The sequence below is a fragment of the Sinocyclocheilus grahami genome, unplaced genomic scaffold (genome assembly GCF_001515645.1).
Source record: "Sinocyclocheilus grahami isolate Dianchi unplaced genomic scaffold, SAMN03320097.WGS_v1.1 scaffold715.1, whole genome shotgun sequence".
Lineage (NCBI taxonomy): Eukaryota > Metazoa > Chordata > Actinopteri > Cypriniformes > Cyprinidae > Sinocyclocheilus > Sinocyclocheilus grahami.
Genome location: NW_015505894.1, coordinates 120,878 through 144,569, shown reverse-complemented (window position 1 = coordinate 144,569; position 23,692 = coordinate 120,878). Strand labels below are relative to the sequence as shown.

At 37.5% G+C, this 23,692-nt stretch overlaps 2 protein-coding genes and 1 long non-coding RNA gene across 3 annotated transcripts in view; all 3 read left to right on the top strand.

Annotated features, from left to right (window-relative positions):
• Positions 1-16,818, top strand: part of LOC107560216 (tenascin-like) — a 32,595-nt gene extending 15,777 nt beyond the window's left edge. Inside the window, exons 8-23 of the mRNA XM_016244332.1 lie at positions 7-166; positions 1,381-1,470; positions 2,904-3,167; positions 5,542-5,817; positions 9,175-9,447; positions 10,241-10,363; positions 11,258-11,401; positions 12,236-12,355; positions 12,451-12,594; positions 13,549-13,679; positions 13,842-13,974; positions 14,076-14,227; positions 14,467-14,563; positions 14,686-14,847; positions 15,745-15,908; positions 15,995-16,818. Of these exons, the coding sequence (XP_016099818.1) occupies positions 7-166; positions 1,381-1,470; positions 2,904-3,167; positions 5,542-5,817; positions 9,175-9,447; positions 10,241-10,363; positions 11,258-11,401; positions 12,236-12,355; positions 12,451-12,594; positions 13,549-13,679; positions 13,842-13,974; positions 14,076-14,227; positions 14,467-14,563; positions 14,686-14,847; positions 15,745-15,908; positions 15,995-16,105 (2,544 nt within the window). The 3' untranslated portion in view covers positions 16,106-16,818. The remainder of the gene's footprint in view (positions 1-6; positions 167-1,380; positions 1,471-2,903; positions 3,168-5,541; positions 5,818-9,174; positions 9,448-10,240; positions 10,364-11,257; positions 11,402-12,235; positions 12,356-12,450; positions 12,595-13,548; positions 13,680-13,841; positions 13,975-14,075; positions 14,228-14,466; positions 14,564-14,685; positions 14,848-15,744; positions 15,909-15,994) is intronic.
• Positions 16,819-17,967: 1,149 nt separating this feature from the next.
• Positions 17,968-20,047, top strand: LOC107560227 (beta-1,3-galactosyltransferase 1-like). Its single transcript, XM_016244346.1, has one exon. It carries the CDS (start codon positions 18,241-18,243, stop codon positions 19,219-19,221), a length of 981 nt encoding a protein of 326 aa, XP_016099832.1. The 5' UTR covers positions 17,968-18,240; the 3' UTR covers positions 19,222-20,047.
• Positions 20,048-21,756: 1,709 nt separating this feature from the next.
• LOC107560228 (uncharacterized) lies at positions 21,757-22,745 on the top strand. Its single transcript, XR_001605705.1, has 3 exons — positions 21,757-21,909; positions 21,997-22,251; positions 22,647-22,745. It is a non-coding gene; the product is annotated as an uncharacterized lncRNA (long non-coding RNA).
• The last annotated feature ends 947 nt before the right edge of the window (positions 22,746-23,692 follow it).

Genomic DNA, 23,692 nt, shown 5'->3' with positions numbered 1-23,692 from the left:
CTCAAGGCAGTTGAACAGACAGATGAGAGCATAACTCTGGAGTGGAAAAACAGTATATCTGATGTCCTCAATTACCGCGTCAAATACGGCCCACTTTCTGGAGGGGAGCATGGAGAACTGGTCTTCCCCAGCGGCCCGCAAGATACCACTCAGGCTAAAATCACTGGTGAGAGGCCAATTTGAATTACACAGTAATTCCTCTCCAGAGATTACAAACCACATCAATTACAAACAGATCATACAGATGAAAAACTGTGTTTGAAAACTGGAATTAAATTAGGCCATGTTGCAGTGCAGTCCAAACACTAGAGTAGTTTTCAGTCCATCTGCACATCCAAGCCATTTGTGCCCTCTTGAAATTAGAAATGTAGTTCTCAGGTGTTGAAGTGTGAAGTCATTTTCGTAAAACATCCTCAAAAAGGATTTAGAAACAATTGGAATCCCATTGTAGGTCTGAATTGAAATAGGCTAATTCAAAAAAGGTTCAAAGTGGCTTTTTTCGTACTTGTACTTATCAGCACTTTATTTCTAAATGAGCTCCTTTGTTTTAGTGATGTGAAGTGTTTACATGACTAAAAGCAAATGAGATGCTATCCCTTTTGTTGGTAATGCCTTATTCGTGCCTTAAATGAAGTAACACTGGTGCTTCAATGTGAAAATCCCAGTCAAAAAGGGAAAACGGAGGCTTTCTTCGTTGCAGCAGCACTTCTATTATACACTTGTGCTTTGAGGCAATCTCCTGCGCTAATTCTTATTCTCTACAACCATGTGTTACCACAAGCAGGGATTATCATGGCGGGGAGAAAAATATATTCAAAATGGATAATAGATTCTTTGTCTGGTTTGCTCCTTTGTCCTTGGGAGGCCTGTTCCCTGTAAATAAGGCGGACGATCTGTTCGGCTAATAACGCAGAGTCTCTCTCTCACACACACACATTACACTAGTTGTCTCTTTCACACAGTTATTATCTGTAATTGCCGTCACGCCTGTGATTTTATTGATAGTGAGCTTCCTCTGCATTAGGCGTAATTTCATGCTGGAGGACTCCTGCACAGTGACCTCTGCAGGAGCCAATACAGGCATTAAGAGGGGTAAAGTGTGGGATTTGGGCTAAGGGCTCTTATGAATGGGGGCTGTGGGGATCTGAGAATCTCTTGTATGATGGTAAATATTGTTTCTGGCCTGTGGAGAAGCTCTTTGATGCAGCCACTGAAAGGCATTAGATTGATATGGGGTGCAGTTGAAATCAAAACCGCGCTGTGGCAAGAACGAAAACAATTGCCTACCACGGAGGCTCCAAAAACAACTAATGTGAGAGATGAATGGTTTCGTTTTGTCTAATGATTTGAGAGGACTGAATTTGCTGGGCTCTTTCTTAGGCCTTAGGCCCGGGACGGAGTATGGAATGGGAGTGACGTCAATCAAGGAAGAGCGTGAGAGTTTGCCTGCGACGACCAATGCTGTGACTGGTAAGACTTAACCAAATGGTCAGTAACTCACCTGTATTTTATGTTTTTTTTTTACTTTATTTAATGTGCTTGTCTTCCCCATTTTCTCCTCTTATTAGCCGAGTTAAAAGTGCATGTGAGTTCTATTGTCTTAATAAACCCACTTGTAGGTATGTCATGTTAATTTTGAAAGGAATAGTTAAGGAAAAACTATTAATTCACACTTATAAAATTCACTTATAAAAGTGAATGATGACTGTACCAAAATGACAAAAAAGCACCATATCAAAGTGCTCAGGTATCATAAAAGTAGTCCATATGACTCCTGTGCCATAATCCAAATCATCTAAAGCCTTTGTGTGACAAACAGACCAATAATGTAAATAATGATTTACCGAAAATAGTGACATCCAATGGGGTGCAGTTGAAATCAAAACCGCGCTGTGGCAAGAACGAAAACAATTGCCTACCACGGAGGCTCCAAAAACAACTAATGTGAGAGATGAATGGTTTCGTTTTGTCTAATGATTTGAGAGGACTGAATTTGCTGGGCTCTTTCTTAGGCCTTAGGCCCGGGACGGAGTATGGAATGGGAGTGACGTCAATCAAGGAAGAGCGTGAGAGTTTGCCTGCGACGACCAATGCTGTGACTGGTAAGACTTAACCAAATGGTCAGTAACTCACCTGTATTTTATGTTTTTTTTTTACTTTATTTAATGTGCTTGTCTTCCCCATTTTCTCCTCTTATTGGCCGAGTTAAAAGTGCATGTGAGTTCTATTGTCTTAATAAACCCACTTGTAGGTATGTCATGTTAATTCTGAAAGGAATAGTTAAGGAAAAACTATTAATTCACTCTTATAAAATTCACTTATAAAAGTGAATGATGACTGTACCAAAATGACAAAAAAGCACCATATCAAAGTGCTCAGGTATCATAAAAGTAGTCCATATGACTCCTGTGCCATAATCCAAATCATCTAAAGCCTTTGTGTGATAAACAGACCAATAATGTAAATAATGATTTACTGAAAATAGTGACATCCACCATAGCTCTTTTTGGTTTGTTCATGTTGGATTTGTAAATGATCAATTATTTTTAGTTGAATCATTTTAATGAATCATTTGATCCAGTTTACAAAACAGGTCTAAATGATTTGTTTAGTTCTCAAGTTCAGCTCACTGACTCAATGATCTGGTTGCAGTGATTAAAAGCCCCCTGGATTATCTAAAGTAGTTTGAATATAACAAATGAGTCAAGTTTTTATGATGTCTGTGGTGCTTCTTGCAGTTTAAAAGCTCCAAGTCCCATTCATTGTAATTGCATGGAAAAAAACATCCAGTTTCTCCTGTTGTATTCAGTGTTAGAAAATACATGTTGGGACAACATGATGATGAGTAAATGATGACAGAGTTGACATTTTTTGTTTTTAATGTTACATACCTGTCCTCTTAGATATTGATGCTCCCAAAGACCTTGAAGTAAGTGAGACCACGGAGACCACATTGGCACTGGTTTGGAGAAGGCCGGTCGCCAAAATCGACACCTATGTGCTAGTGTTTACATCTGCGGATGGCACAGAAACTGAATTGGAGGTACCTGGTGCTGCCAATACCTACATCCTGACTGACCTGAATCCTGGCATGCTGTACACCATCAGCCTGACTGCCAAGAGAGGAAGAAAGATGAGTGCGCCAGCCACTCTGTCGGCATCCATAGGTTAGTATGCATCATTACATTTTCATTTAGATATAAAGAATGCATCTTCATATCCCCGTTTCTCTTACCTCTAGAGTGACAAAAGCAATATTGGATTGGATCATAAAATAAGCTTTCAAAAAATATGATTTGAATATTTTTTTCACCACATAAATGTATTTATTCAGCAGGCAACTGAGGATCTGAAGGCAACTCTGGAATTTATTATCTTGACTATTTTCCTCCCTTAAGTGCCAATATTTCTTTTGGAGTTTGAAGATACTGCAGTCCTTGTTCTATAAATTTGAATGAAACATTTTGTAGCTCCTTATCATGAGAAAACTTCCATAAAGATCTCAAAATGCCACCATGCACTGGAGACTGAAGCTTAATATCCCTAATCTCTGCCCTCATTTATGGCATGTGGGTTTATTTTTCTTTTTAGAGAAAGCCCAAATCTCTGCGGACAGGATGCCACTTAACTTCCAGAATTTTTTTTACCAAAATGTTCTTGATTTTATAACAGAATAATCATTAACTAATACCAAGGAGCTACAGAATATAACATCAGTTGTTTGCTTTGGTCGCCATGGCAAGACAACAGATACAGTGTTTCTCAAGATCCCAAACACACACACACACTCACACATGCACGCACAGAAAGCTCATTCATGTGATAATCGTCAGAGTGAGCCCACTCCCCTTTTGGATTTGCGTGATTTGACCACAGTGAACTGTGGGGTGGACTGATAAATAGGACACATGCTGAGCCGCCTGTTAAAATGTTGTCTCTGAAATCACCAGCACTATAATCCCAATGCATTTATTTCAGCAGCCATTATCGGCCTTAGACACGGCACACAAACATGGGCATACACTTCCCTCAGACCCGATGGGAAGGTGGGGGGGGGCCTTTAGGTCTGGGCTTTCTTCTGTTCACTGAATGCTTCTCTGGCATGATTATGAGAGTTTCAGCTTGTAACATGGAGACCCGATGACCATCTCAAAGGAAACATATGAGGACACAACCAGGCCAAAAGGAGAGAGCAAACAGTCACATGCATGCACAAAGTTTTGTTATGTTGTGTTAAGGTATGGTCACATACGTGAATTTTCAGCAAAATTTTGTTGGGCAAAAAGGTCTATTGTCAATAGTATAGCTATTTATGAAGCAAAGCTTACACAGGAGTTACTTTCAAACCAGGAAGCTTTCTGTTGGACCAGTTGTGACCAATTTGAACCCGTTTCGAAATCGCTGTGGGGAAATCATTCAGCCTCACACAAAATTCCCACATGGATACACATTAAAATGCAATGCAATGCAAAACAAGCAATGATAAATGTGACCACACCTTCATGGCATGTGCATGCGTAACAAAGGCTTTATCCAAACACCCTAAAGGATCTCACAACGATAAAGCCATTCTTTTCTTCTATCCCCATCTGCATGCAGTGAAGGCCATTCCTCAGACATACATGGGCCACTTTCAGTGGCGGTAACTCTATTGGATAAGTGTGCAAAATGAATCAATTTCTCCAAATTTCAGTTCCCATGAATGGCGCAAGATGATCAATGAGTTGTTTTGCTGTTTGACAGCTTCGTATTGTTTCATCTCCAGGTTTCAAAAGCGACAACCGGCCCTTATGCCTGGGAAGGTCATTCACTTCATCCCCATTGTCTCTCACCCTATTTGCAAGCCACGTTTCTGCCCTCTTGAATGTGCATTGACAGGATAATGGTTAGCCCACCGTGCATCTCTTAGCTATCTGCCCCCTCTTTGCCTGTGAATGCTGACAATGCACATTGATGTTCAATTATAGGTTGCATTGCACCGTGCTGCATGACTGCCTCCCATATTTGAAGTGTTCAGCGTACCTCTGCTCAGGCAGGCTAGGCAGGACCTTCAAAAATTAATGGCTTTTCTCAGGGCCATTAATACCAAAGCTGTCTCAGCAAGCTGGTGCTTGGATGTTAATAGGTTGCAAGAGAAAAGACTTCAAATTATTATGTTTGTCACTACAACTTTTTGAAAGTTATTACTCAGTTATTACTGTTGTTTTTTTGTTTGTTTTTTCACTGCATGGGCAGATGTTCTGTTCTGTTTGGAACAGATGGAGATGAATTTGTTAGGAGTAACACATTAAAAGGTTTATTGTTGCTCATAACATGGATTTTTTTTATTCATTGTTTTGAATAATGTGAAACTTGTTTGTTTTCTGGTATTTTTGTTTGAACTTCAATTCATTCGACTCAGCAATTAAAACGACCATCAGCTCAAAGAGAGAATGCCTTCAGAAATCAGCCAAACCTGTTCAGTCACCATTACCTATGTTCTTCTCCTATATGTACCTTTTCTTGCCAAATTAATTATCTTCTGATTTGTTTGTCATCCAGATGAAGAGAAGCCTCAGGTGGGCAACATCACCATCTCTGATGTGTCCTGGGACAGCTTCAGTGTGTCCTGGGAGCTGGACAGAGGAGAGGTTGAGGGCTTTCTGGTTGACGTATCTGACCCAGATGGCTTATCTGATGGCCAGAACCATACTCTATCCAGCCAGGAGTTTAGCCTGGCTGTCATTGACCTCTCCCCTAGTACTTTCTACAGGGTCACATTGTATGGGCTGTACAAGGGAGAGCTCTTAGATCCTGTCTTTGCTGAAGCCATCACAGGTATTAATTCTTGTCCAATCTTGGACCAGCTTGGTCTTCTTTTCCAGTTTTCTTTGGATCAAATGCTGTGTCTCAAGCAGTAAAACCAACTAACCTCTTTTCTCTTCTAATGTGCAGTTCATCACATCACATGGTGAATTAAAACTAACACATTTTTATTATTATTTTAACCAGTTTTTGTAGTCTTCATAGTGTATTAATTTCTTCATCTACTGTCATCTTGTACTGAAACTAGTTTCCAACGAGTATTTCTTGTATTTTCCACTATTAATATAGAAGGTAAAGTGAATATTTGGGCATCTTTTAAACAAAATAATGAATATAATGCAGCCACATCCAATAATACTGATTTCAGAAGAATTCTCAATTAATTAATACTTTTATTCAAAATGGATGCATTAATCAAATGTGCTTTGATGCATTGATTAATATTACTTTTTTTGTAATTAATACAGCCATGGTGTTAAGAGAGTAAAAAAAAATTACAACCCCAAAATTGTAAATAGTAGTGTAATGCTGTATCATCTAACATGACTGCATCCAAAATAAATCCCAGTGTCCAAATAAGTCCATTTCTATATATAGTATACGGAAAGCAATACGTCTAATGTACTCTGTCAGTTTTCATAAACGTATGATCCGCTGGCCATCATATAGTATTCATCTGATGTCATAGTTCACATGACGTTAACAACATGGTCGAATAATATGTCTGAATTGTATTAATACTACAACACATGCGTACTTCTAAAACAAAGAGTACTTCATTAATGCCTGACAAGTGAGTTCATAATCAAATGCAGTACATACTTGACAGTACATGATTTCAGACACAGATAATCTCTTAAATGTGCAAAACACTAACAAACCAAGCCCCTTTCAAGTCAGCGACAGATTCTGTCGTCTGCTGAATTTGATGTTGAAGTAAAACTGACATTCAGAGCACACCTGCACTGCATCATAATGCCTCCCCACACATTCACGTCTGCATAATCACCAGCACTGCCTCCAGGTGTAGTAAATGACCTCTGCCTGTCATCACTGGTACATTTGTGTTTAACAGGCAAAACAAAGTTAGACTAATGATGCCTTTTTCATTCTAATTGACTGCGGCATTCAACTCACATGGTCGGTGAGTCAATTTAAATAATTTAGTTTGTGGCATTTATAGTCTACCAAGTTGTATTGTAGCAAACATACATTTATTAGGCGCATACCAACATTTTGCCCCTCCTCAGAGAGTCAGCGAATAGAGCGGGTGACTGGGCTGGGGTGTACTACCATGGAAGTGATCCTGAGGAGTTTTTGTCGCTTCTTGTGAAGGATCTTTTCAGTATGCACACCCAGTTTTCTGACCCTGCGCTACTTCTCATTCTTATGCCTCACTTTCACACATTTTCTTGGCGTTTATCAGCCAGTGGCTGCAGGGGCCACAGTTGTAGCAGTCTCTCAAGTCTGCATGCAAATAGGCAGAGGAGAAGGGGAACTGATTGGATTTCTGTTAACCTCCTCTCTATTCATGTCACATGACCCATGAACTCTTGCCTCGCTCTGGCCTGAGTAATACAAGCTTTTAAAACCAGAAAAGTGTACAATGTTTACAGAAACTTCGGTAGTTTTCTTGCTCTGGTTGGTTTGCGAATCCCTGCTGCAACATTTAACTGTGTCAACACAGATATCCCCCTCAGAGGTTTTAGCTGCCTGCTGTAGAATTACTGCTTCCAGACCTGGTTTCTGTAGGTTAGCTGGCGCCTTTTCCACCTCCACAAACAGATGCCTCTTTGTCAAACCGGAGAGACTTAGAAGCCAGTCAGATGAAAGTGATCCTTGGAGAGCACATGTTAGTACTCTTGAAATGCCTTAAACACTGCTGACACTCTTAAACAAGTGAACAGTGCTAATGAAGAGGGACAGCTCCACGGGATTTGTCCTCACTGGTTTTCATTTCCAACACTTTTCCACATTCAACAAATGTCTTTTCTGTTTCACATCATCCAGAGCTTTAGAGGAAGAAGAGGTTCAGTCTGGTCAAGGGTCTTTTTCCGCCCCCCCTTTTTTAAAATTTAGTTTAGGACAACAAGGCTCTGTTTAGTCATTGTCAGTTTGAAACAATACTACATTGTTTTTTAAAAAATTTTATCTCAGTATCGGGTATAACTATTCATTTGTTGATTGCCTTCTATGTGTATCCAGTGTCCAATTATTGTTTTTGTTTTTTTTAATTAACAGGATTAATACCAAATTTATATTCTAAATATAAACTATATATTTATTGTATATAAAATGTTAATTAACTATATTTATTATATATAAAATTTATTTATTATATATTACATTTATTTTTTTAAATTGCATTTAGAAATTATTGATACATTTAGAGTCTGGCTACTGGATTGTATAACATCTCTGGTTTTGAATTTTCTGACAAGCATTTAGAAATTAGTCTGAGCAGAAATAAAAATGTGCAAGATCAAATTAAGTCAATTTATCATAATTCAATATGATCTTCCTTCTCCTTAATACTTCATATACTTTCAAAGTAAAAAGTATTATGTAAAATACATTATGTAAAACTAATATGTAAAATGTGTGTAAGGCAGTAACTGGTTCTTAGTACATGAAGATGAAGAGCAAACTACAGCATATTAAAACTGGGCCACATTCTGGCACATACAAGGCTATTGTTGAAAATACAATGCATTCCTCATGTGGTCAAGACATCCCTGAGGCTTTAGGTTTTCAGTTTTACATATCCTTACCACAACGATTGCTTCTCAAGAGACGTCTTTCAATCTTTCATTGTCATTGGCCTTCTTGCAAGATCAGCTAAAAACGAGACAAAAATGCATTTCCAGGATGAGCCCAACTGTCAATATGATTATTATGGATATGTCATTGTCCTAGAAAAGCTCTGTCTTGAACCCTGCACGACTGCTATTATATGATGATACAATTATGATGGTGGAACCTAATATAATGGTGGAAAATTCATCAATGTCAGTTTTTTTTTCTACTAACCAACAGATCTCATTCCATATTCTAATCCAAATATGTAAATTAAATTTACTGGCACACTGATTTCAGCATCACCTGCCACAGATATAGGAACAACTGATAGATGACTGAACAATTGATTTTTAAAAAGCCTATTTTCATGCATGAGTAACATAATAGCTGAATTGTCTCTCATACAGCAGCGTCTTCCCCTTCTCAAATTTATATAACTTAAACAAACACCACAAATAGAGGAAAATTGGTTTAGGGAACCACATTCGCAGTTCTTGGCCATTTAACCTCTTCTAAGTACATTCCACAGAGTTTACAGAGGAAGAACAACTTTATTATTTTGTCAACCAGAAGCTGAACCTGAAGTGGAGCATCTTTCGGTCTCGGACATCACCCCGCACAGCTTTAAACTGACATGGACAGCACCAGAGGGCATCTTTGATACATTCACTCTCAAAGTCGGGGATTCTAACGGCCTGGGCCAACCTCTCCACATCAGTGTGTCTGGAGACAAGAGAACAGAAGCGGTGACAGGTCTCAATGAAGATACGGAGTATGAAATCGAGCTCTTTGGGATCATTTTGGGACGAAAATTCCAGCCCCTTTTGGCTGTAGCTCGAACAGGTATTTTGATTTTTAAGAGAAGCTGGTGGAGGGACCACTAACTCTTTTTTTTTTCTTCTTCATTTTCAATGATTTAATGTTTCTGTCAGCCAGCAGGTTTGGTCAAAACTAATACCATTCAAAATGAAGTCTTTCATTCCTCCATTACCTTCTTTCCCATTTTTTAACAATATTACATCACTCATTGTTTTCTTTTTCCTTACTGTGTCCACAGAGTAGCTCAAGAGTCTCTCATTAACAACAACAGTTGCATCCAAGTCTTCTCTCACCAGTTTTATTTTCTCCGTCTCTATCTGCTGTGTGATTGAGGGTTTTATTTACAAAGCAGGTCCAACTATTTTGTGTATTTGTGCTGATTGCGTGCTTGTCTCTGGCAATCTTCTTTTATGTTAGTGAACTTCACTTTCCACTTGTGTCTGATGTTGGCATGTCACACTATTGTGCCTCTGTACTGGGGGGCAAGTTAATCTTCTTGCATCTATCACGCGAGATTCAGAGGTCCATCACTGAGAAATAGCTTTAAGGCCAGGGCCTTTGTCTGTGTGTCCTTTCTCTGTAGTCGCACAGTTGGTCATGTCCTGAGTGTTTACGTTGATGCATCTATTTGTTGCAGCACAATAAATGTGGTAGTTCAAGAAGTTGCTTGACACCAACTGTATTTTTGTTTCTTTTACAGTCTGAAATGACTTGTTTCTGGGGACAGGTTTTTAACTCCTATTTGTCAAATGCTAGAACACACATTTTTAACAGTATATTTTTATTCGTTTCTTCTCTGTGTGTCATTCTTACCAAGGTCTGGGAAAACCCAAGGAGATACGCTTTTCTGATGTGACAGATACATCGGCCACTGTTCACTGGACTTTGCCCCGTACCCATGTAGACAGCTACCGGGTCTCCTATGTGCCCATTCAGGGTGGTAAGTGATGTGGTCATTTTATTATATATTATTACAAATAGTAATTTATTATATATTATTACAAATTAAAATTACTTTTACATTTTGATGTATTTTAAAATGTAATTTATGATCTGGTGCCCAATATTTTTATTATTATTATTATAAATATTGAAAACCTGTCATATTTATATATAAACTATATATATATATATATATATATATTTTTTTTTTTTATGAATAGAAAGTTCAAACAACAGCATTTATATGAAATAGAACCATAATAAATGTCTTTATTATTTGATCAATTCAATGTGTCCTTTCTGAATAAGAGTATTAATTTCTTTTGAAAAAATAACTTTCATGCACCAAACGTTTGAATGGAAGTGCACATATATTAGTACTATTTATAGCACATTTGGATCTTTTGTTCTGGAAATGAAAGCAAAGCCGCCTTCCCTCCAAGTTGGCACATAGTCCGTCTTAAGAAAGCGAGACTTTACCGTGTGGTTTTCTATGCATTTGGATGGTTGCCTGTTGGAAAATCATAGTATTATTTGTACTTCCTCAGTTTATGATTTGTCATAAATTATATCGTATGTAATATATTGCATAAGTTGAGGAGGAAATTCTCTTAGACTGCCATCTTGGCATAATAAATTGATTGAATTCAAGAGATGTCCCCCTAAAGTCTCATACTGTCCTTTTTGGCTTCTCTGTGATCAGTGCAGGTTTTTAGATCAGGCCCATCTTCAGTTATGTGAATCTATCAGTGCATATCATAAATCAAACCACACTGTTTTATCCATCAGCACAGCATTCTTGCATATCACCATCCTAATTAATCAGACAGTGCTGCCCTCTAGTGACAAACGCTAAATCTAATTTATTCCAGTATTCTGTCTCCCCCTGCAGGCAGCCCTATGACACTGAGAGTAGATGGAGGAGAGTCTCAAGCCATGCTGCCTAATCTGACCCCTGGAGTGACCTACCAGGTCACTGTCATCGCTGTGAAGGGCTTGGAGGAGAGTGAACCAGGATCTGATCGAGTCACGACAGGTACAACTATATTTCTAGAATATAATCAGTGTTGGGAATAATGCAAATACAAGGTAATCAGTTAATGTAAAATAATTACTTTTCAGTCAAAAAGTAGTGTAACTTGATTACATTTTTGATTCTGTAATCTCATTACTATTAAATGACCTTTAGTTACATTTTAGTTACTTTTTAGCATTTTAAATAAATGTAATTAAGTAAGGTACTTTTAAAGCGTGAATTATACACCTGTCATGAGCGAGATCTATTATACAGTGTATTATCTGATGCAGAAATGTAAGGTGCTGAATGCATGACTTATACACACTGATGAACCAGCAGGACACAGAGACACTAATTTCAGTTTGTTGAGAGGAAAAGTTTTTTTGAAAGTAACATAAAAATAAATTAGTAATGTAATTGCTTTTTCAATTATGTAATTAATAAATTAATTGTATTAAAACATTTTAAAGAAGTAATAAGTAATTAGTAGTGCATTACTATTTTTGAGTAACTTACACAACATTGATTATAATCTCACAAATTGCATCTTCTCATAGTTTATGGAATAGGAAAGCGCTCACCAAAAAAGTGAATAGTTATTATTAAATAATTGAACAATAATATAAATATTTATTAATTAATAATTTTAATTAATATTGTATTATAAAATAATAAAGAACTATTTTTTTATTTTTAGCAGCTCATATTCATAGCTAGATTCTGTATTATTCAGTGCACTAAGTATGACTCTTTTGCATTCCTGTCTTGCAGAAGCCTAGTAATCGACTCCAAGTTGTCTCTCAGTGATTTTGCTTTTCTTTTGTCTCTCTGTTTGTATCTGTTGGCCCACAGCCCTGGATAAGCCTCGAGGTCTGACAGCAGTCAACATCACTGACACTGAAGCTCTGCTGCTGTGGCAGCCGTCCATTGCTACTGTGGATGGATATGTCATCACTTACAGCGCAGACAGTGGTAACAATTCAGACTGTCCCTAATTATTCTTGAAGGAAGGCTGTTTCAAACAATAAAGCAGTGAGTCTCAGTTGTGTGTTTTGTTCTTTTGTCAGTGGCTCCAGTGATGGAACGGGTGTCTGGGAACACTGTGGAGTTTGAGATGAGCTCCCTCACACCTGCCACCTTATACACCGTTAAAGTTTATGCTGTCAGAGAAGCAGCCAAGAGCGCTGCAACCACCACAGAGTTCACCACAGGTATGGTGAACACTCACTCACCCTTATGCACAAACAACACAAGACATCTGGACGCTCATACAAGAGCAATATTTATTGGTGTAGAGTAAAAGAGTAGCCTTCTGACGTATGTTTCTACTGGGCAAAAACACACTTTCTACTTTTACCTAAAAATAAAATGTTTTCACACTTTCACACTAGATTAATTTGTCCACTACTAAATTGTCAGCGGTCCTTCATGCATCAGAGATAAAATTTGTCTTTTTTTTTTTTTTTAAATCATGAAGAATGTGTTTTAATAATCATTCAGTTAAATATTCTTTCACACTTTTTTGCAGAATCAACTAATAAAAACTTAACTTAAGAGAACAAAAATCTTAACATTAGATAAAGCCAGCAGGTTAAAAATTATTGTTTCATTTCATTGACATATTAGACTCAAAAGGTTTAACAGAGGTGATTTTGGATATCTCTTTTTATCACTTCATAAATCAGAAAATACTATCAACAGCCAGAACAAAAAAAACCCCACCATTTTTTAGGAATAAAATATTGTATAAAACCTGGCAAATTATATATGAACAAACCCCTCTGTAAAAACCTTCAGATTGTAGATAGGGATAAAACTTTAAAGGTTGGTATATATATATATATATATATATATATATATATATATATATATATATATGTATTACAGAAGTGGAGATATTTGGCTCAGTGCCGGAGAAAAATCTCATTTTGAGAAAATGGCCTTTAAAGATATGTATTGTAATTAAAATCTATAGACACAAACAGATAAAGTGCTATGAAAGAAACACTTAAAAGTGTATTTTGGATGTTTTCTTTCCACTAGTCTAAAAAATACTTTATGAAAAGCCCAAAAAACAGTGCATAAAGAAACAGTGTTTTTGCCTGTAATGTCTCACCTTAAGAATTCGGAATGCAAGGTTAATAACAGAATACTCTCTGCTGCAGATGTTGATGCCCCTCAGAATCTGGCTGCCAGTAATATTCAAACAGAAAGTGCCATGTTGACATGGAAGCCACCAAGAGCAGACATCAGTGGGTACATCCTCAGCTTTGAGTCCGCTGATGGCATTGTCAAGGTGAGTGGACCGTCTGAACGAACAACCAAACGTGAAACATCATTTACAGCCTTAAAACTGAAGCTTGGTCATTTTTCTGGTCTGCAGTGATTATTAAATGCATGGTCCAGTGCAGATTCTGTGCTGTACTGAAATGTTCCTGGTTTTCTTCTCTTGGCTCAGGAGGTTGTCCTTAGCCCCACGGCAACATTTTACAGCATGCCTCAGCTGACTTCCTCCACAGAGTACACAGTCAGACTGCAGGCCATCGCTGGGCCAAAGAGAAGCAGAATCATCTCGACAGTCTTCACCACCAGTGAGCCAATAACCTGAAAGCACAACTTCATTACATGATCACAAACTCTGAACAAAATAAACTAGCCTCTGGTCAAACTCTTTTCTCTTTTTTTATCACAGTTGGAGTGCTATACAAGCATCCTAAAGATTGCTCGCAGACTCTGTTAAATGGAGAAACAACCTCAGGCCTGTACACTATTTACCTGCGTGGAGATGAGAATCAGCCTCTGCAGGTCAACTGTGATATGACCACTGATGGAGGCGGCTGGATTGTGAGTAAATCTTCCTCAAATGACATGCAGGATAGAACGATTGGCTGTTCTGATCCTACAGGAGGTACTTAAAGTGATAGTTCACACAAAAATGAAAACCTGTATCTGTAAATGTAAGAGCACTTTTATATGTTTTTATTTTATTATTATTTAATGTCAGGCTTTACAGGGTTACGTTAAAGTCTCATAATACACAGAGAGCAAAAACACTGGTCATTATAATAATGTGGTACCTCCAGGTGTTTGTGAGACGGCAGAGCGGCAAAGTAGAGTTTTTCAGAAACTGGAAGAACTACACTGCAGGCTTCGGTGACCTGAATGATGAATTCTGGTTGGGTATGTTTACATCTGTGCACACATATCAAATTGCTAATATTGCCCTAGGAAGCCCCAAGGTATTATGATATGGAGCAATTTTGAGCATGTTGGTCTACAAATCTCATTCCGTGTGTCTGCAGGTCTCTCTAACCTCCATAAGATCACCTCCTCTGGGCAGTATGAGCTGCGTGTGGACCTCAGAGATAAGGGCGAGTCTGCATATGCGCAGTATGACAAGTTTTCAGTCTCAGAACCACGCAGTCGCTACAAAGTGCATGTTGGAGGATACAGCGGCACTGCAGGTCTGCAAGATCTCTCTCTAGTTCCTCAACATATAGTTGGCATATTGTATATATATATATATATATATATATATATATATATTAGTGCTGTCAAACGATTAATAAAAGTTTTTCTTTGCATAATATATGTGTGTTCTGTGTATATTTATGTATATATAAATACACAAACATTAAGTATATATATTGAAAATATTTACATGTATTAGCATGTCTATATTTATATTCATATAATTTATATTTAAATATATATATTTAATATATAAACATATTTTTCTGAAATATATACATGCATGTGTGTGTATTTATATATACATAATAAATATACACAGCACACATACATATAATATGTAAACAAAAGCTTTTATTTTGGATGTGATTAATCGTTTGACAGCACTAAATATATGTATACACACGCATTTTATTATACTGTTGTTTTATGTGTAGTTTAATATTAATATATTAGTATATTAAAGTAAGTAATATTTTATATTAAATAGTATTTATGTGAATTAATAAATTAAATAATGAATAACATTTTGTCTAATATATTTCTATACTATCGTTCAAAAGTTTTAGGTTCGATAAGATAGTTTGATAAAATATACTGTCAAATATTGTGAAATATTATTACATTGTAAAATAACTATTTTCTATGTGAATATATTTAAAAATGTAATTTATCCCTAATATAACAGTTGTGCTGCTTAATATTTTTGTTGAAATTAAAATTTTTTTTTCAGATTTCATTGATAAATAGGAGGTTCAAAGAAACAGTATTTGTTTGAAATAGATTTGTCAAAAATAATTTTCTTTTTTAGTATTAATTTCTTTAAAAAAACAAACTTTTGAAAAGTAGTGTATATGACTCTGTAATAATTTTGTAATGCTCTTTTAAAGGTGACTCAATGACGTATCACCACGGCCGTCCATTCTCGACCTACGATAATGACCACGATATAGCTGTCACCAACTGTGCTCTGTCTTACAAGGGAGCTTTCTGGTATAAAAACTGTCATCGAGTGAATATAATGGGACGATACGGAGACAACAGTCATAGCAAGGTACACATTTCATATGTGCTTTCTCACCTGTCTAATAATACACAGTAGAGACAGATTTAGATTGTTTTAAACTGTTTTATCTCCAGGGTGTAAACTGGTTCCACTGGAAGGGTCATGAGCACTCCGTCGAGTTCGCAGAGATGAAGATCAGGCCCACCAACTTCAGGAATTTTGAGGGAAGGAGAAAGCGATCGTAAACCTGTGCGCTCCAACTCGAACCAAGCAACCCTCCACTGCTGACCATTTGCCCCTTGTTTCTCCTGCATCATCTCATCCCCTTCATCTACCAAAGTCACTGCCAGGAGCCCAGCCTGCTCTTCACACTCTCCTATTCATGGAGAACAAGTACAAAAAAAGTTTTCACCCCCCATTCAAAGCTACAGTCCATACACAGTTGTGTGTGTACCACTTCTGTGCATGTCAATCTGACAGTAAACCAATAGACTCATAGTGAAGTGTTTAACATTACACACTGTGCCTGTACATCTTAAGCACACCAAAGACAGACACTCCAGTAACATCTATATGATACAATGCCTACGGAGAGGAGATTTTGAGTTTGGCTTGGTGCTTTCCAGTTTAAAAAATAATGATATTATTCTTTCTGTATATCCCATACAGTTACAGTGGGAAGAGTTGAATGTTTGTGTGTGGTATTTTTGCTTCAGAGCCTCTTCCCTAGCTGTGAATTAGCCTCAACAATTATTTATCCTTTAACTTCTCAATTAGGGCGAGATGCTTAATGGCACACGGTAACAACTCAGCATTTAATATGCAGGACTGCATAAAAATATCTAGTGGGGAGGCTCAGAGATTTTTTTTTTCATCTCTTTTGTCTATCTGTGACAAATATAAGTACCCATGCTCTCCATTTTCTCTCTCCCACAACTCATGCATTCATCAGTTCTGAAGTGGCTAGGGCGAGATGCTTAATGGCACACGGTAACAACTCAGCATTTAATATGCAGGACTGCATAAAAATATCTAGTGGGGAGGCTCAGAGATTTTTTTTTTTCATCTTTTTTGTCTGTCTGTGACAAATCTAAGTACCCATGCTCTCCATTTTCTCTCTCCCACAACTCATGCATTCATCAGTTCTGAAGTGGCGCATTTCTGCAACCAGTACATACACAGTACTGCTAAGTGTTTATATGCACCTTTCATCGTGTTTCCTGTCCCCTATAACTATATGGGCATTCAGTCACAGAGCATAAGAATCTTGATTTGTTGATTGTTATCCTCTAAAAAAATGTTTTTAAATTAAACAAACGTTAAGGCAGGACCTATGTTCAGTCTTTTGTTTAAGTGATACTGTGTAATGTACAAGATTCAGGAAAAGTAATGCCCAGGTGATTGGAATTATTGTAAACATAGCCTCATATGAAAGTTCTGTTTGCAAAAAAGAATGAAGAATTAATATACAGAATAAGTCTTTGTGTTTGCCCCCTACCCTGCTTTCGACTTAACCACTGACCCTATACAATACCTGTGTAAATTATGTCTCGATTTGGTATTTGAATATTTTTGTTTGTTTGTTTGTTTATTAAATGGGTGTACAACAGGTGTTTCTTTGTAACCCCTCTTACAATAAAACGGATTTTGTTTAATAAATCACGTTTGCATTGTGCGCTTATTTGGACACTCAAAACGAGCCTAAATGTAACAAAACTTTCACATGTTATTCAAAACCGGAATGTCATAGCTTGTCAATCTATCTTGTTTTTTTTTTTGGTTTTGCAAAATGCGCTTGTGTCATTACTTCCTAAACAGCTGTAAAGGGTTTACAACCAAAACGCAAGAGATGTTTTCCTAGTAACATCATGTGTTGTGTTGCCAGATTGCGCGATGAAAATGCGCATAAATGCGTGGTGAAGATTTGGACATTTGTATTGATTCGTGTGGGTTTCTTTACCATTTTAAATGAACAAATTCAATTATTTAATCGTGAAACTCAAATCAAGCTAATATTCCTCCTCACTCAATCATTAAATCACTCATTCGCTTTCGAATATTCCAGAGTCATCTGGCAACTCTGAATAGAACACTCCCCCGTGATACTGTACATTGTAAATATTATGAATAACCTTTATAGCTTAGCTGGATTGTGCTAAGCGTAAAGTCCACTTCTATCCGATAGAAAATGATAGTAAGTTGCTTTAAAAATTGTTGAAGTTTAAAATACCTCATGAGAGCGATTCAAGACCTCTCAAGAAGGGTTGGGCAATTTTGCAAAACAAACGCGTGCGTCTTAGGCAATATGGGCGAACCTGACATTCAAGTTTCGTAACTTTAGGCTACCTGCGTTTGTGATACGGTTTTATTTTGTTTAAATATGCGAAAACGATCGCGATATAAACTTTTGAAATACTTTGCTATAGCTGGATTAATCACATTTGTAGTTATCCTCGTTTTTAAAAGCACAATACGGCCGTCTCTACAGAAGAAGACTCCAGCACCTGAAGAGCTCTATAACGTGATCTCACCATCAACATACAAATTCATTCTGAACCAGCCAGAACTGTGTGAGAACAGAAGTCCTTTCCTGGTTCTTATGATCCCAGTGACTCTCAAAGACACAGAGGCCAGGACTGCTATTAGAAGGACATGGGGTCAAGATGGCTTGATTCCTCCTGTGACCATTTTGCATTTGTTTGTCATTGGTCAGCCAGCACAAAGAGACCCAGTACTGCAGGAGCACCTTGAGAAGGAGAGCAAGGAATATGGAGATATCATTCAAATGGACTTTGTGGACAGCTACCATAATCTCACAATCAAGACGATGATGATTATGAACTGGATGGCCACTTACTGCCAGGGGGCCTGGTATGCCATGAAGATCGATGCAGATATCTTTCTCAATGTACGTTACCTGGTGGACTACTTGCATGACCAGAGCGAGTCCTCAAGGAAAGACTTCATCACTGGATCAGTCATCTCAGATGCTGTTCCTCACAGGGACAGCTTCAACAAATGGTACATCTCAGAGGATCTTTACCCAGACTCCTGGTATCCTCCATACGTGTCTGGAGCTGCATATGTCTTTTCTACTGACCTGGCCAGAAAAATATCCTGGGCCTCTAGATTTGTGCGACCGATTCCACTCGAAGATGTCTATGTGGGGTTGTGCCTACACGTCCTGGGTGTAAAACCAGTTTATGCAACAACATTTCTGGGATTTAGGAATCTTTTTGAGGTGCGCAGACTTAAGTATGAAAGGTGCACTTTTGCCAAGCGCATTATAGCAAATGGCTTTAACCCACAGAATCTTCTCCGCATTTGGCATGACTTTCAGAAGTCTTATTTTACATGTTGATACAACTGAAATAACTAAAACTCTATTTGAAGTATCTTGAAGCTGCTAAACTTATGTGTAGTATTTGCTAGTACCATTCCTTTAACAAAGTTCACATCAGTAGTGAGATCCAGCACTGTAACATATGCGAGGGAGAACAAAATAATGTTTTACTGAAAGGGCCAAGAACACTTACAAGGGAAGTAGACAGCTGTTGAGGTGTGGTATGTAGAAAATAATTACATTTAAGAGAAAAAAACAATATAGAGGGGGAATAAGGGCATGTGGAAGTGGAAGAGGTTATATAAAACACTTTCTTAGATAAACTATTTCAAAGACTATTTTTAATGCCGGCCGTGGGCCACAGACCTCAGGTATTATAAGTGATCCATCACCTATTTCATAGTGTTTTTATTCTTCTGCCTTCTGGGGGATGGCAGAAAAATAAAAACACTTTGAATTGGGTGAGAGGGGTCACTTATATTACCTGAGGAGGGAGGATTGGAGTCCTTAAGAAGAGGAGATACTGCTGTGATATGTTCAGGATTTTTCTTTATAGTGTGAGTCCGTATAAATAGCAATCTCTTTCATCTGTTTTCAGTGATTAAATGGCAGCTTACTGGCTCTTTTATTTGTCCTTTTGTAATTACTTTCAATTTAGAAATCATACAGTAGCTGCCCTTACAGATATATCAGCAATTTGTTTTATAAAGCGGATTGCACTATTTAAACAAAGCATGATAGAGAGCTCTTTTCTTTCTGTACTGAAGTTGCACATATCATTTTAAAAGAGCTATTTACCACCCACGTTTGAACTTTAAACAATAAAAATATTTATTTTTGATGGCGAAAAATACTTGTTTCTTCTTTGTATTACATTTTGAGATGCTGGTGCGTGATTTAAACAGAAGGGGGCGCAGTTTCACTAAAAATAGCGAGTGGAGGAAACGTAGCACTCTACGTACATATTTATGGTAAGAAAATATTTATTTAAAGATGAAGTGGTTAATATTTATCTATTTACAATCCAACTACTTTCTATATGGTCATGCCCATTAAATTTACTGCTCAGAGCACAAAACTATTTGTGAGTTTGTCTGTATAATGAAGCAGAAATATTTATACACTCATTTATCTAACACACACACTCAGTCTACATTTCAATTTGCACACAATATACCTGTACATACAACTATCTATTGTTATATACCTGTACATAAAACTGTCGATTTGTATATTGTTATTCCTTATGTACTTGTATTTACTTGTGTTTTTTTGTTCTGCCACTGTCATTCTGTTGCACTGTGGAAGCTTCTGTCACGAAAACAAATTCCTCGTATGTGTAACATACCTGGTAATAAAGCTCATTCTGATTCTGATTCTGAAATGATCAGGGCTGTCATCACTTTTGCATTTACAGCCTGTGGTGCAGTTTGTGTCTGGAAATCGGCTGCTCAAACATAATAAACAAAGCATTTAACACACCATGGAAAAGTAAAAAAAAAATTTTGTTTAATTATATTGGATGATAATTAAGCGCTGGGTTATGTGTGTTGCACAATATCATAATATTGTGTAACAGCAGATTGGCAGAGTTAACTTACAAAGTTGCAGTGAGCTTCCTAGCCACACAGCGTGAATAAGCATCATAGGCGTTTTTCTGAGCCGTAGGTGTGTCTCGTTCGTTTTGAACGAATCTATTGAGTGAACGAATTCAGCTTATTCGTATTTGTATTACCGTATTGGCCCGAATATAAGACGACCCCCCTTTTTCCAGATGTACCTTTTGGGAAAAGGCTTTTTAAAAACCAAATCTTGTTTTTTTCTCAGTAAAACACATTTTGTCTTCAATTATTTTCATATTGCATATTTTTCCTATTTTAATTTTTGTTTTGAAAGTATGGTAAAAACTGGTAAAATGTACCAACAATCACATTTAAAATATATACACTTTTTGATATACCATAAAAAAAACAGTTAGCCCATCTGAATTAGGACATTTAGGCTATCCATCTAACAGTAGCCTACCAAAATCTTATTAACAGTAGAAGTTAAATCTTACTGTAGTCTTCAAATCTGGGTACTGTCTTACGTTTTAAAATCACAAAGAGAGTTTGGTCCCATCAGGCTAACGTGACAGTCACGACTCGTGCAGCTGTAAGCGTTTCTTTTTCTGTTTTTACTCGCGATCTTTACAACACGCACTACTTTACGTATTTCATGGCACACTCGTTTTATGCGTATTTGGCGCCACCTATTGTTGTGGGTGTGTTATTGACATGTCAAAGTCTAGACCCTGAATATAAGACGACTGCGTTTTTTCAGATGTATTTCCAAGAAAAAAACATCGTCTTATATTCGGGTCAATACGGTATTCGCCGGTCTCTTTCTTTGAACGAATCTCTGAGCAAATCAGTGTCTAAACGACTCGGAGCGGCACTGAACAATGACTGGTGAGTTGGTGACTGAACAATGACTGATGAGTCTATCTTAAGAGTTGGCATTTGAAGGGAATCGCTTTTGATCCTTAAACTTTCTGTAGTATATTAAATTTGTTTAGACGGCAAATGGCCATTAAATGAATCTATTTGGTCAAAGATTCAAAAGAATCGAGTCACTGAATCGAAATTCCCACCACTTAGTTCTGACTGAGTAAGCAGTTAGCTCACTGCGTTTGAAGCACAGCCACTTGCAACCGTAGACCTACAGGTGGGTGGGGCTGAACTCAACTATTATGACGTCATGGCAACTGGCTCCCACTACACACAGCCCTTTAAACATGTATTTCTCATCTAGGCTATACCGCTTGCTTTAACCCTTACCGAGAAGCTGTCAGTCGGGTCTGAAGAGGGCGGTTTCGTTGTGCGCGAGGATTGTCGGTTCGAGTGAGTGACGGTAAATGAAGTCCTTCCAAGAAGCGCGGTACAAGCGATGCCACCGGTTTGTCTCCGAGTAGAACTTATTTGGGGGTTTGTAGTCGATTTTATTTGATCGGTGAGCAATCAATCAGTCAGTAGCAGCGGAGGTGAAGACGCCGGGGTGCTTTCTACTGTGAGTAAGCGATTGATTTAAAAAAAAAAAAATTATTGGTTGCTAGGTTGTCATGCATCTTGATGAATTTCTTATAGTTTTGTGTGTGTTTGAAGTAATTGTAAACTACACGTGCAAATGTAATGTTTAAAACATTTCTGCTTACTAACAGCATCTCGCGCCATCCATCCATCCACCCACTCATCCGTCTGTCATTTTCATGTTCTCGTTTACAATTTTGACTGATAATATGCTGTGCTACAGATATAAACTATTTCAGACCTCTCTCTCTCTCTCTCTCTCTCATTTTATAAAATGTCATGTCGGTTCAGTGTGTTGTTTTTAAGTGTTTGTGTTACAGTTCTGTGTTTGTGTCTCTGTTCATGGTTGCTTCTATGTGTGTCCTTTTTCCTCAGCTTCTGTCATACAGGCTCTTCCCAGCTTGTCTGTGTTGTGTGCTCAGGCGGACCGCCCCTCCACCCACCTCAAGATGCACATGAATAGTTTATTAAACCAGTGCAGTAAGTAAGAATGCTTAGGATTTAATCAATGTTTTTGTGACTACATGAAACAGCTAGCTTTCCATAAAGACATGCTGCTGCATGTGCATTAATTTGCTCTGCTTAATGCATGGAATGCTTAATGAATTGACTGAGATGTCTAACTCATTAGAGGGGTTTTATAATCTGCACTTGGCATTTCTCATCTCAGTATGGCTGGGAATAAGTTAGTGGATTCACACTGAGAATGCCATGAAGAGAAGCATGGAGAATAGATGTTCAGATTTGCTCTAACACTCTTGATCTTGTGGCCATGGTCAGGGTCTCATTAGTCAGTGTTTTGATGTTGTCTCAGACAAGGCTGTTGTGTATTTCCATGTATAAAAATATAGAAGTAGTTTTTAGTCCTTCTCATACAGTGTTTTTCCATAGAGTCCATAGTTAAAAATATGATTATTGTTTCTGGTATTGTGCTGTCTTTGCTTTTGATGGATATTAGTCCACTATATGTTGTTCATGAGGGTTTATATTGTGTTGACGTAGCTGAAATCCTCCCTGCCCTTTGGTGTGAGACAGGAAAACATAGTTTTCCTCCTCCATCTACTTCCAAAAGTACACTGCCCAGTTCTGTCTCTCTCATATAAAACAGCACAGGACTTAGAGAAATTCTAAAAATAATAGCCTCAAAAGTACTTCTTCATTCCACATATACTGTCTTGTTTGTCTTTCTAAATATGTTGATGCATGTTGAGCACAGACTTGTGAAACACAAAAATGTAATAAGTCAAAGTTGAGGGTAGATTAAAAAAAGAAGCAAACCTTAGAAGATAAAATGATTTGAGGAAGTGCCTGATGTTTATGTTAATCAAACCTTGAGATGTGCTTGGAGTCCAGTTGCATGCATGACAGTGACTGATATCTTCTGATAAAATAAAAACAGTGCTTGCATACAACCGGATATG